Genomic DNA, 14,565 nt, shown 5'->3' with positions numbered 1-14,565 from the left:
GGATCCCCAGTGGGGGACATGCAGGAGGCATCCCATCAATGATTTTCTCTCATCATTAATGTTTCTATCATCTCTCTCTCCCTTCCTCTATGAAATCAATAAAAATATGTTTAAAAGAGAAAAAAATATTCACAATGTGCAGGAAAACCCCCAAATTACATGATACAAAGAACTAGGATGAGATGATCCATCTTAAAGAAAAAAGTCAATAAACAGAAACCAAACTTGAAATTAACCAGATATGGCATTTAACAGACGAGTTAAAGCAGCTATTACAATTATCTCAGTGATATAAAGAAAATATATTTATAATGAAAAGATAGAAAATCTTAGCTGAGAAATAGAAACTTTTAAAAAGAATCAAATGGAAATTTTAAAACTGAAAAATACAATATCCGAAATAAAAGTAATTGGATAAATCTAACAGGAGAATGCAGATGACAAATAAAGAGAGAACTTAAAGAGAACAATACACAGTTATCTAACCTGAAGAGCAGAAAGTAACTAACTGGGAATCACAGAAATAGGGAAAACTAAATTATTCAAAATCTTTGAAGAAAAAATAATTGAAGTTTTCTCAAATTTGATGAAATACATTACTCTTTAAATTCAAAGAACTCAGTGAATCCAAAGCAGGATATGTGTGAAAAAAGTATATCTAGGAATATCATAGTAAAACTGCTGAAAACCTTTTACTCTTTAACTAAACTTATTGTGATAATCACTTCAGAATACATGTAATTAAAGTCATTAATTACATCTTAAACTACAGTACTGTATGTTGCTTATTTCTTAATAAAACTTAAGAAAAGAGAGAGAAGTCTTCAAAGCAGCCAGAAAGAAAGACCACATTAAATGCAGGGCAATAGCAATAGAATATTTTGATTTTTTTTTTTAAAGAAACAACAAAGGCCAGAAGTCAGGGGAATATCTTTAAAGTATAAGAGAAAATAAGAACATCTATTTACTCAGAGTCCTAATTCAGAGAAAATATCTTTCAAGTATAAAGATGAGATAAATATATTTTCAGACACATGTAAATGCAAGAATTTGTCACCCAAAGACTTGCACCATTAGAAATGCTGAATAAAGTTTTTCAGGCTGAAGGGAACTGCTACCTGATATAAATGCGGGTCTTCAGGGAGGCATGAAAACATTGGAAATTACCAAGATCACACTGAAGATTTACTCTTCAAAAAGAGTAAATATGAGAATTGTGTATTTTGGAGCAGCTTATAATCATTTAGAGGCCACTTGCTGCCTGTTAAAGTCTCCTCAGCACTGAGCTGTGTATTCCTTGCCAGGTTAGCTCCAAATGGGCCATAATACAGGAAATATCCAAAGCTGTCTGGTGAAAACTACTTCCAGTTAGAGGGATTATAAATATTTCAAAGATATTTCTTAATAATTAATGCCATAGTTAATAACTATCTAAATTAATATTCTCCTTTGTTAATCCCTTTATCAGGAAAAATAATGATTTCTATATCAAGTTAAGTTTTCAGTAAAGATAAATAAAAGTAACTTTGAAAAAAGTGAGTGACTCAATGTTATCATTGATAGTTAAAAAGTAATAGAAAAATAAAAGTAATAAAAAATAGAAATATTAACATAACATCCTTCATGTGCTACAGGGACATTACATAAAATAGAAGAAAATAATGAGTTGCTTGAGAAAAATGAACCTTAAAGGGCTGTGACTAGAGAGAGATTTGTCATGTCTGATTTTTAGCCATTGTGCAGAGAAAAATAAATAAATTGCTTATTTCTAAGAATTTATTCTCTCTCATGAGTCTGGGTTTTAGTTTTCATCAAAGAGCTATTCCTAGAAAGGTGATTCTAATAAGGGTTGACATTGACAAATTCAAGTATTATAAAACTTACTACACCCGGAAAAGTCATGGCTCTCCTAGTTGTTTAACAAAAAAGTAAACTGTCAGAGGGCATAAACAAAGACCAACTCTCAATTCACAAGTATGATGTTTAACTCTAGGAAAGTTACTGTGTTTTTCAAAAGAGTAAATAAAGTTCATTCTAGGGAAATGCCCCAGGACAAGAAGATCTTACTGAGAGCTAAGACATGCCCTGTAGCTGCTCAGCATCTACATGGCATCTTTCTGTTTCCAGCTGGGCAAGAAAGCATAATATCTTCTTAGAAGTATAAAAAGTTTAATAAATAAGTGATACAACTTATCTACAGGTACCTCACAACTTTTTAAAAATCCCTAGAAATATACCATATCTATTGACAACTTTTACCTCAATGCCTCAAATTACTTCATGAACAAGAGTTACTGGGGGGATAAGGACACATATATAATACCTTAATCAATAAAGAAATTAAAGAAAGAGTTACTGGTTCTTTTAGTTGATAATGAAATAAGGATAGGAAAAACTAAGAGGATATATGCTCTAAGTTATTTAGTCTGGCATGCAAAATGGTTAGAGCCCTCAAACCACTAGAGAATCTTAGGCAGGGGGCATGGCTTGAGGTTCCCCAGCCTGGTGTCAGGGTGGGGGGCACAGCCTGAGATCCCCTGTCAAGCACCATAGGGGCGGGGGTGAAGGGGGTAGGGACCGCGCCTCAGGTCCTTGCCGATTGCTTGTTAAGGCTCCTTATGGGAACTAGGCCTCTGCTGTGGGTACAGCCATCTTGTGTTATGGACCCCCCCCCCCCCGCCCCTCACCTCCTCTGTGGGTGCTGCCATCTTTGTGGCAGAGTGACAGTCAATTTGCACATTCCCTCTTTATTATATAGGATGTGGTGTGAAAAGGGTGAGATGAAGGAATGGGAAAGAGCAGGGGATAAGTAGGTAGCTTCTACACTTACATAGAAATTTGTTTCTGCGATATCATTCAGTACAATGAAGCAAAGCACAAACAGATTCTTATTCAATGCCTATTGTATTATACATAATAGAAATAAAATTAGGTTGATCCAAATTTTGTTTTATGTGTTTTGATGGCTGAAAGGCAATAGCTAGTGTTAATGCAAATGAGCCTTAAAACAAGGGTATGCAGATGACTTGAACATCTATCTGTAAACAGGTCTTCAGAGTTTGGAATGGAAAACCTAGAAATCTAGAGAGAAAGTTATTTTAGCAGTCACAGTATTTCATTTTACAAGAATGGCTAGTAATCACCAAGTCCCCTTTCCTCTGGCTCAGTGGTATAAATCATATATTAGGGACCATGCAATGGGTATCTTTTAGTGCCTACTGCCATTGCTCTAGTTTCAATGTTATCCAAGGTGCCAGCTTCTCAGGAAGAGAAACATGCAGGTTTTAAATGATCTTGTAGAAAAAGAGTTCCCAAAACACAGAACTATCAGTAAAGTCATTACAGACACCAACTTTTAGAAAGGGAAGGACTTTAGAAGTCTTTCATTAACATTTCCAATTGTATCAGCAGGAGCCTCACACACATGAAATCAGGAAAAAAGAAAAAGACAATGAAAAAGACTCATTAGCAAACTAGTCTGCCTGGCATATGCTAACAAAGTGAGTGCCTAAACTCTCTGCCTTCAGGGACTTTATTCTTACTCCATAACCTATCTTTAACCAGAGTAAGTCAGTACTGGCCACTAATAGGAGAATGACAATTAGACAAGGAGTAAGTACTTTTTTTGACACCAGGAGGTCACCAGCTGGCATATTTCCAGAGGCAAATGGTAAAAAATGCTCAATATCAGGAACTTTCAACTTGAAGACACTCCTGATTTAGGAGTTGTAGCTTCAATGCCTGGGGGAAGCGGGGAGGAAGAAAAAAAAAAAAAAAAAAAAAAAAAAAAAAGCAAGTCTAGTTGTTGAAGTCACTGAGATGTTCTGATTCTCAGTGGGGTGCTATGTGGCAGCCTAAATTCTAAATTTAAGAGAACAGTTTTTTCATTTTCCATAGGATACCTCTTTTTAGTCCTCAGAGTTGCCTGTTATTAAGTGAAAGTATGCAGAGGTTAAGGAAGCTATGACTTAAAAAGGCACCAAAGCCCCAGGCAGTATGGCTCAGTTGGTTGGGTGACGTCCTATGCAGTAAAAAGTTGCCAGTTTGATTCCTGGTCAGAGCACATGTCCAGATTTGGGGCTGGATACCTGCTAGGGTATGTATGAAAGGCAGCCTAATGATGTTTCACTCTCATATCCATGTTTCTCTCTTTCTCTCACCTCCTCTCTTTAAAAATCAATAAAAAATCTTTTAAAAAACGAGGCACCAATATATAGAAGAGATCTTATAGGTTTAGGGAATACAATACCACAGGAAAATGATAAGCTATTTCAACCACTTTCAGTTGTTTTACTTATCAAGATGGAGGTATTCTAGATAGACACTTAATTTAGTCCAATCCAATAGGCAGGAAGCATTTTTCTGGGTTTCTATAAATTCTACAAGGCACATTGTGAAACATGCAGCTCTTGGTATTTCCTGCTAGCCATATAGTTTACCCTCATCACTGTGCCAAGGAAACTCTGCTACAATATTAAGTGATAGAGTATATAGCTCTAAGTGTATAAAGACCCAGAGAAATGTTCAGCTCACTGGCACAGCTGTTTTTATTGAAAAAGTAATTAAAATGAAATATACATATATCTACCAGATAGGTGTGATATAACTGCAGAGAGCCTTGATGAATAATATTAATGAAGAATATTTTATTGCAAAGTTGTTTACAAAAGAGTTGTGACCTAGGTACCTCGGTGCACCAGCCAGAGGCTGCCTTCTTCCAATAAGAAGGCAATACAGATGCTTCTCCACTTGTGATGGGTTGTAACCTGATAAACTCATCCTAAGTTGAAAATTTTGTATGTCAAAAATGCATTTAATACACTTAACCTACTAAATAACATAGCTTAGCGCAGCCCACCTTAAATGTTCTTTGAACATAATATCTAAAAAAAACAAACAAACACAACCAAACAAACAAAAAGAAAACTCTGGCAACACAATACATTGTAGAGTGTTGGCTATTTATCCTTGTGATCATGTGGCTTACTGGGAGCTGTGGCTGGCTGCTGTTGGCCAGCATCATGAGAGAATATTGTATCACATATCATCGTAAAGTAAAAAAAATCTTAAGTTGAACCATTGTAAGCTGGCACCATCTGTATTGTACTGGCAGGGCTTCTGGCAATGAGTGGGGCAGTTGAGATAGCTTCTTCCACCCCCTAAAAGGTAGAGACTTAATACTACTTTTCTATAATTGTAAAACACTGGGCATTTTCTTTCCAATCTTTATTCTTCTGAACTATCCTAACTACATTTAAAAAGTTTGGATATTTTTATTTTAGGGTACTAAACTCCACTCCTTCCCTTGATCCCTTTGGCTATCCTTCTAGCGCCCTGAAAACAAATACCATCTCATCTTACATTGCCTGTCATAATGCTTGAGATAGAGAATTGCTCAGTAAACATTTGAATTGAAATGCTGAATTTTGTTTGTCGAAGCTCAAAAACTTGAGTTACACCCTAGGATTCTAAAATCGTTTTGAGTTAGTGTAAGACAATACTCCTTTAAAAAAATTCCTAATTCCTTTTTAAAAACAATTCAAACATTACTGGCTTTTTATGACTATACCCATCCCTTTGGCTGATGTCTTCAGGAATTTCTTCCCAGTGACTCCCAGATCCCTTTGCTGAGGCAGAATTGATGGTTCAGAGATAGTATATGAACAGGGTTTGGTTTATTTTCCTCTAAATGCTCTTCACAGTTCTCATATTATTATCACACAAACTATGTCATGTATTCTCACGAAGAAAGAATGAATAGATTATTATCTTCATATTATAGGTTAGAAAACTGAAGTCCACAAAGATTAAATGACTTATTCAAGACTACAAGGCAGTTTATATCAAAGTGAGAATTTCTAGTCTTGAATTACCACTTACTAGCTATGTAATTTTGTGTGCATCACTTAATACTTCTGTCTCAGTTTCCTCACATGTAAAACATTAATACTATGGAGTTGTTAATGATAAATTGAAATAATACTATTTATCATTTATACAGTATTTACATTTTCCAAGCCATCTACAAATGTCTTACCCCATTTAATCCTGTAAGACTGGTTTCACTATTAACTCCAATTTACAGGTGAAGAAATAGTGACTAAGGAAGGTTCACTTGCTCAAAGTGACACAGCTATAACATGTCAGAGTTGAAATTTAGATTTATATTTGTGCCCAAGTTCTTTCCAACTACACCACATCTATTGGGAGGTAGGTGAGATAATCAATGTGAAAATGCTTTATAAAATGTAAATGTCTTACAAATGCTATTTAAATGTGAAGGAATATGATAATATGCCATACACACTCTCTCTCTCTCTCTCTCTCTCTCTCTCTCTCTCTCTCTCTCTCTCTCACACACACACACACACACACACACACACACACACACACACACACACACACTGTTATCAGACTGGCAGGAAGGACTCAGAAACAAAGTTGAAAAAGTTGCTGCATACATAGATTGAATGTGTCAGTGCCTGGTAATGAAGCTGTCCATAGAAACAGAAAAACTTGACATATATGTAACATCATTCCAAAGACATATCAGTGAAAACAAACCTCCCATCTTGGTTTTTATCTTGGATTCAGAATAACAATTCAATCACACAGATATACTCTAATGTTACGCTAAAAATGTCACTTCAGCACAAGCAGACAGGTATGTGTCAACTGAATCTGAAATCGGAGTCCTCTGTTATCTTTAAAGCTGAGACCTACAGAGATGGCTGAGCAGGTTTCATAAAAGAAGCTCAGAAATTTCAGTGCTTCCATGTAACACCAGGCAGCTTTAAGCCCAGTGTCAAGATGCTCTAATAAATGTAAGAGAGTCCTAATAATACTAACACAGAATTCATAGGTTAGTAATTATTGTTGTATCTGAGACCGGCTAGCACAGAGAAGTAAACTTATAATTATCATAGCTACATTTCACTAATGAGATTCTACCTAGCAGAATGTTCACATTTATTACCCTTTTGGTGACAAGTGGTTTGGATACAGTGGCAGGTGATATAATACGCCTTAGTGTTTCGTTAGTGCCTTGTTGTGACTGTGGGAGCTTGGCACTATTTAATTCTGGCTAAAATCCAAATCGATAACCTGTTAAAGGAAGAAACTATTCCCCACAGGGGCTATTAGAGTAAAGAGTTACCAACCTCAGCTTGTTTGCACCAGACGCTGATGTTTTTACGCTGGGCTTTGGTGAAGTGGTCCCACGCCTTTTGTTTGGAGGCAGAATGGTACACAGCAACTATCTGCTCAACTGCAGCGTCAGATCAGCAGTTGAATTAGGCCAGAGTATCATCCAAGATGGCAAAAGAGAGGACAAAAGAAATAAGAAAAGCATCAGGTGTGTTGTATCTTCTCATATGACACTATTAAGCTATGGTATGTGTGTTGGGGTACCATGATTTTAAAGGGGACTCAGACAGAGATATCAATATATAGAAAGAGAAAAGGGAATTCCAGAGGGCTTGGGATAAAATGGGGACAAAGTTTTAAATATGGGCAGTTTGTATCCATTCAGGCAGGAGAGGCAGAAGTCCTGGGTGAATGTGCTTGAGTGCTACTGACTCTGCACAGCATGGTGGCAAGCAACAAACTATAACAGCTCCTTTTGACCACCTGCTTCTTTCATAAACCAGCCCTTCAAAATGAACCTGGATGCTTCCCTTCAACATAATCCATCTTTTTACTATTCTGAGGTATGTTTAACCAGAAGCAACATATCAAAACCTAAGATGGATGGAATGCATTTTAAGCCTATAGAAATATAGGATTTATGGAAGGATACCATGTACATACAGGCTTAGATAGTATTTTTCAGGGTCTCTTAAAATGTCAAAAGGGGGCCGAGACCGGTTTGGCTCAATGGATAGAGCGTCAGCTTGGGGACTGAAAGTTCCCGGGTTCGATTCCGGTCAAGGGCACGTGCCTTGGTTGCGGGCACATCCCCAGCAGGAGGTGTGCAAGAGGCAGCTGATCGATGATTCTCTCTCATTGATGTTTCTAACTCTCTATCTCTCTCCCTTCCTCTCTGTACAAAATCAATAATAAAAAAAATGTCAAAAGGGGAAATGTATACAAATATTCTGGGCTTTATCCTAACCAGTTTAAGAGAAGGGAAAGGTAGACATGGCATTTTTGAGAAATGAAAAGGACAAGAGACTCTGCTTGGTTGGGTGTTCACAGTAAGAAAATCCAGAGGTTCCATTTCTTTCTTTATAGCACAGTTTGCACTCTGTGTATTAATGATTTAAGAATTTATATTGCCATGATACTTGCTCTTCTCTTTTTCTATATCCTTTAGTCGTACAAAAATGTGATTTCTCCTTCTGGATTCTATGCTCATATATATTTTCAAAATAAAAATGGAAAATGATACAACTCTTCCTTAATTCCAATTACATATGAGTTAAGTATCAGAAGAGTGGGCCATAACTGCTTAAAGGCAAAATCATAAATTTGCACTCTTATTCTTAAGGTGAATATATTGTAGCTCCTTACTCAAAAGGTAGGAATGCAGTATAGTGAAGTAAAGCATTACTTGAGAATTTCTCTGATCTGTTTCATTTAAGGGACTTTGAGTAGGTTTAGAGTAGCACTTTGTTTTGAAAAATGGCCATTTCAGTGGCTTCTCATCCTGTGCCAGTACCTATGACATTCAGTAAAAAAAATGTAGAAGAAAGGAAACTAAAAACAAAAGATTGAAATAGCAAATTTGGCTTTTATTCAATCACCTTGCCAAACATGGCTACATTGATTATTAAAAGTAGTTACCTAAAAAGCACATTATACGATAAGAATGATGCAAATCTTACAAATGCTGCATTTTAACTTCAGCAAGGAAATCCTGAATGTTCACTGAGGCCTGAGGCTCTTATTATAACTTGAGAATAAGCCAAAGTAGAAGCACAGGATTGTGGTTTAAGTGTCAGTGTTTGTTTCTAAAAAGCTGAAGTAGATATGCCAGAGGAAATACACAGAGGAGATCCCCACATGTATCCTGTGAAGTTGGAGCTTTGTCACTTGGCAATATAAGGAGAGCATACGACAATGAAGGAAGCCTTGCCCCTTGACACAGAATGGCTTCATAGGCCTGGCTCCTGTGCAGAGAAAATGGTGACTAAGTGAAGTGCCCTCTCATCTTTTCAGCACAACTCTGATTTCCACTCACACTGAATGAGAATTCCAGAAAGGGCCTGCTTGAACTTCTCCTTTGCTTCTTCCATGTCTTTTTCATGGGCAACTTTCTCATTCACTAGGCGACGGATGTGGCTGTTGGCCGACTGGATCATGGAGTAAAAGTTGTTGGCACTGCGACGGTTCACCTCTCCCCGCTCAATCCAAGTGAGCAAGGTCTGCACGGCTTCTGAGAATTTGGAATCATCTTGAAAAAAATAATTTATTTTTAGAATCATCAAAAGTAACCAAATCTTGATCTATTTTCCAAACATGCCAGCAATGAGGTCACCATGTCTTTTGGAAGTGGTTTTTAAATGACTGGTGAGGATGAGGAGCCATACATGCATATACATGTACACACAGGTAGCAGGCAGGCAGACAGAATGAAAGAACCAAAGACTCATAAAATAGATTGGTTGTAGTCAATGAAGAATTTTCAGAAAGGCAATTGTTTATTCTCTTTTTTGAATTTTTCTCCATCACCATTTATTCCCCTATAACATTTTCCACCTCCACGATGCCCTCAATCACTACACTGTTATCTATACCTGTGAGTTCTTTCTCTCTTTTTTTCTTTTTCAATCCCCCACTCCTCTGACAACTGTTAGTCTGTTCTCTATGACTCTATCTCCATTTTGCTTGTTACTTCAGTGTATTTTTTTCCTTTAAGAAGTTTTCTTTACTGATGTAGTTTTCACATATTGCAAATTTCTTAATCTCTGATGGTATGTATGTATGTATGTGTGTGTGTAATGTATGAATTAGCCGTGAGAGGACTTCAGAGTTCTACAATCTTATTTTTTAATAAGGAAAAGTAAATTTGAGTCTAACTTGAATTTGATAGTTACTTTTTCCTTGATCTGGAGTTAGAGTATAGGAAGGAGCCTTAGGGTGGAGTTAAATGGGTAATTCTTTAAACACATCTTTGACCTTTTATAACATCACTCTTGCATTCTTTCCACAACCACATGCCTTCCACTCAGTCCAAGTCACAATCTATTTTGATGTAATTCATTCTGTTTCTACATTTCTTCACCACCTGTTTCACTTGCCTGAGGAAACCTCCAAGTATATTTCTGCAACTAGTCAGGAGTTATTCTCTAATGTTAAAACAATAGCAGAGCTCTTCCAAAGCCTCTGATACAGCTTTCAGATCTAGCCACTTACACATTCTGCTGTTAAAAACTCCTGAGAGGGTGAGTCCATTAGCAAACCATTGAAAGACCTTTCTAGGGCTCCATGTCCCTCTTTGGCCAGAAACCCTTATGTACAGTGGAAATATCTCTCACTGCAATCTGAATCTCTTGCTTCTTGACTTTTTTTTAGTGTAGACATATAATGAGAGGCCAGCCTGCTCTTTATAGCAGCATTTCATTTTAGTACTTTAGCATATAATCTTTATGTTAATGCTCACCTTATGCTTGAAGTCCACATGATGAGCAAATTCATTTAAAAAAAATCAAATGGACCCATTTGGTGTCATGTGAACAGGTCATTCTTGAACTGGCATTTTACCAATAATTTCATCTTTTCCAGTTTTTAAAAATGTAGCATTATTTCTGTGTCTCTGTTCCATACTATGTTTTCTGCTTTCTTTTACAGAAAGACAAAATCAATGCAAACAAAGGGTTTCTTAAATGTGTGAATCCCTTAGGTCAGCAATTTTCTACCTTTTTCATGTCATCACACACATAAACTAATTACTAAAATTCTGCACCATACCAAAAAATATATATATTTGCCAATCTGACAAAAAAGGTATAACTTTGATTAACTCAAATATTGTTGTGTTGGTTGTTATCATTTTTTTTTATTTGACAATCTAAGTGAAAAGGTGTCAGTGCCTCTGAGTAAATAGGTATTCTTGCAGCACACCAGCATGCCTTTTATGGCACACCAGTTGAAATCGCTGCCTTAGGTTATCTGGTGCAAACAAGTTTGGTAAATGAGACCTATTGAAATTAGAATTAGCAGCGCCTTGCTGAGCCCAGAGCACAGGAAGCAGGGTAAATTCATACCTTTAAACCTGGTTTGGTGTCATCAACAAGATCAATGGGACACCAGCATTTATCTGATAAAATCAACCATACTCAAGAATGAAAAGACTGAATTTGAGCTACTAACACAGGAGAGTAGGCAGGGAAATTGATGTTAAATAAGCAAAATGCTTCAGAGGGTCAAGCAAGAGAAACAGGAATCAAAATTAAAAGAGAAGCAGTTTAATTTAGCAATGTCTAGAAATTTCATGGACACTGTGTGAAATAAGTTGAGCACTTTAAGTGATAAACAAGTTCTCTTTTGTTGGTGGTAGCTAAGTCTTTGAGTAATCTAAGGAAAATGTACACTATGACTATTCTTGGGGTCTCCATTTTCTTATCTGTAAAATGGGGATTTTTACCAGAGTTTTACAGGGTCACATCAAGTTCCATCATTCTAATTTATTCTGATTTAGAACTCTAACTTGTTATAAGTGATGAAAGGAAGGGTGCTTACATATCCAAAGTCATGGATTACAGCTAAAATTCTCTGATGTGGAGAGGGGGAAAACTTGTTTCTTTCTAGAAAGCTGATGTTGTTGAGAGAAAAGCACCATTCCTTGAGAGAGTAAAGGAATGAAGACAGGTAGGACAAACAGATTTTCTGGCTCTTGAATTACTAAATACAACTCTCTATCTGTAAGGTTCAAATACAAGAAATGTCTAAAATTTATTAGTGGAAAATTCAAATGATAATTGCACAAACTACAAATATTTTCATTAATTTTCCCAAGAGGGAAGAGTTATTTTACTCATAAAGCTTAAATACTTTCTATACCTTTTAGTTTTTCAGCAACAATGCTGCATTCATGATCTGAATAGTGGACCACTGGGGGTGGGGATGGTGGGCGCAATCGTTCTTCTTCCATCCTTCTACGGTGGCGCTCCTCCCTTGCTAGCATACGCTGTTTGCATTCCCACTCATACAGGTCATCTCGAGCTTGTGCAAAATCAACGTGGATGCGGCCTGTGTCCTTCTTGTCAGTGCTAGAGCCCAGGCGAATGCGGTAACCTAAATGCACAAGAGGAAGACAGAGGAATAGAAGATCATCCAAATGAATGAGCAACTGTAGGTACCTTTCCAAGTTTAATGCTTCAGATGCGGTTACAACAGTTCAAAGTGACTATATGACCCCAAATTCTCTCCCCACTATTAGCAAGGTGAACTATCAAAAGACTTGGATTATAGTCTCATCTCTGATAACAGTTTACTATTCTATGGGTTAGGTCAGTCTTGTTTGTAGGATATCCATCTACAATCTTACCTCTGGCAGAGAGAGGCTCTGTGGATAATGGTATCAAGAATGAGTCTTACATGATGCCAAAAGCACAACTAACAAAAATATCAACAAATAGGAATACATCATACTCAGAAGAAATAATAATAAAAAAGATAACTTACAGAAGGGGAAAAATTTTTGCTAACCATACATCTAATAAGGGGTTAATATCCAAAATATATAAAGAGCTCAATCAACTCAATAACAAAAAAAATCCAATTAGAAAGTAGAACTAAATAGGCAATTCCCCAAAGAGGGTATCAAATGGGCAACAGAAACATGAAAAGATGCTCAATGTCCCTAATCATGAAGGAAATGCAAATCAGAACCACAATGAGATGTCACCTCACACATGTCAGAATTGCTATAATCAACAAGACAAGTGACAACAGGTGCTGGCAAGGATGTGGAGAAAAGGGAGCCCTTATATTGTACATTGTTGATAGGGATGTAAATTTGTACAACCACAAAACAATATGGAGGATTCTCCAAAAATTAAAAATAGATCTACTATACCATCCAGCAATTCCACTTCTGGGTACATACCCAACAGGATTTTGTTGAGAAACATGCACTCCCATGTTTATCACAACATTATTCACAATAGTCAAATACAAAACAACCCAAATGTTCATCAGTGGATGAATAGATTAAAAAAAAAAGATGTGATAGTTTTACATAATGGAATATTTTTCAGCCATGAGAAGATATACTCCCACTTGCAACAACACGGATGGACCTTGAGCACATTATGCTAAGTGATATCAGTCAAACAGAGAAAGTCAAGTACTGTAATGTTATTATTTATATATAGAATCTAAACAAGTTAAATCTGTGAAAGAAGAGAGTAAAATGATGGTTACCAGGGGTAGATTTAAATTAAACACTCAAGTGAGTCTCAAAAATACAGATAAGGAGGGATAAGAGTGTTGGTGTTTTGGGGTACAAATTTGTAACAAGTAGTAAACAAGCCATAGAGATCTAATGCACAGTATAATGAACACAGACAATTAATAGGGTGCCCAGGGCATGGGGTGAGGCTTGTTAGCTGTGCCGTTAGCTCTAATGAGGATGCAGCTCATGCCTCCCACCCCGGCTCTAGGGACCTGCATGACAGGCCAGTCATGAGCAACGGGGGAAGCAAATCCTGAAGGAACTAGATGAGTATTACGAGAAGTTTAAACAGAAGAGGAGAGTGCTATACTGCATTCAAAAAACCCTGTTAGGAGCTGGGCAACCAGAAGATCAGATTGTGAGTCAGATGGTGGAGCTGGTGGAAAACCGGAACAGACAGGTAGAAAATCACATGGAATTCTCTGAGATGCACCAAGAGGTCAATGATAGCACTGGCCACAGTGGCAAAGGCAGCCATGTTAAGTACAAGAATGAGACAATCACACAGGCAGAAAAGCCCAATAATAAGATATCTCAGCAACAGAGCAACAGTGCCAATCAGGAGAATGCATTTAATAATCACAATCACAGTGACATCATCTCATAAACATACAAGGAGAAGAAAGCAAAGGCCTCTAAGAAAAGGAAATGCTCCAAGGCCAAAGCAGAGGGGTAAGCATCCCCTTCAGACCTTCCCATTGACCCAAATGAACCCATGTACTATCTGTGCAATCAAGTCTCTTATAAGAGAAATGATCGGCTGTGACAACGAGGACAGAAGCCCCATTGAGTGGTCCCACTTCTGTGTAGGACTGAAATCATAAACCAAAGGGCAAGTGTCAAGGGGAGAACAAGAAAACCATTGACAAAGCCCTGAAGAAATAAAAAAAGGAGAGGGATTATAATAGGTAGTTGGTGGACCTTGCTGAACAGTGAGGAGTACTAAGCCGGTGAAATGCCAAGACTGTACAATGTATATTTTTAAAAAATGTTAGAAAAGGAGCCATTCCTTTTGTAGAGATGGCGTGATTCTCTTTGCATTTTTCCACATTGGTACATATATGTAACAAGAAAGTGGTCTGTGGATAAACATTTTAGAAACTACAAATATAGGTGTGTCTCATTTCATTCTCAGCACAAGCTTGCAGAGTTACTCCTGACTTAAA

The 14,565-nt window shown here is 37.0% G+C and overlaps 1 protein-coding gene and 1 pseudogene across 12 annotated transcripts in view; one reads left to right on the top strand and one right to left on the bottom strand.

Annotated features, from left to right (window-relative positions):
- Positions 1-14,565, bottom strand: part of ENOX2 (ecto-NOX disulfide-thiol exchanger 2) — a 298,580-nt gene that overhangs the window by 43,256 nt on the left and 240,759 nt on the right. For all 12 annotated transcript variants that reach the window (XM_045583522.1, XM_036443349.2, XM_036443346.2 and 9 more), the window contains 3 exons: positions 12,004-12,237; positions 9,182-9,394; positions 7,161-7,267 (listed from right to left, as the gene is read on the bottom strand). In XM_045583522.1, coding sequence (XP_045439478.1) covers positions 7,161-7,267; positions 9,182-9,394; positions 12,004-12,237 — 554 coding nt within the window. The remainder of the gene's footprint in view (positions 1-7,160; positions 7,268-9,181; positions 9,395-12,003; positions 12,238-14,565) is intronic.
- Positions 13,361-14,311, top strand: LOC118721900 (annotated as a pseudogene).

This window comes from Pipistrellus kuhlii, unplaced genomic scaffold, assembly GCF_014108245.1.
Source record: "Pipistrellus kuhlii isolate mPipKuh1 unplaced genomic scaffold, mPipKuh1.p scaffold_m20_p_19, whole genome shotgun sequence".
Classification (NCBI taxonomy): Eukaryota; Metazoa; Chordata; class Mammalia; order Chiroptera; family Vespertilionidae; genus Pipistrellus; species Pipistrellus kuhlii.
The sequence above is the reverse complement of the archived record's forward strand: the minus strand, read 5'-3'. Positions and strand labels throughout refer to the sequence as shown.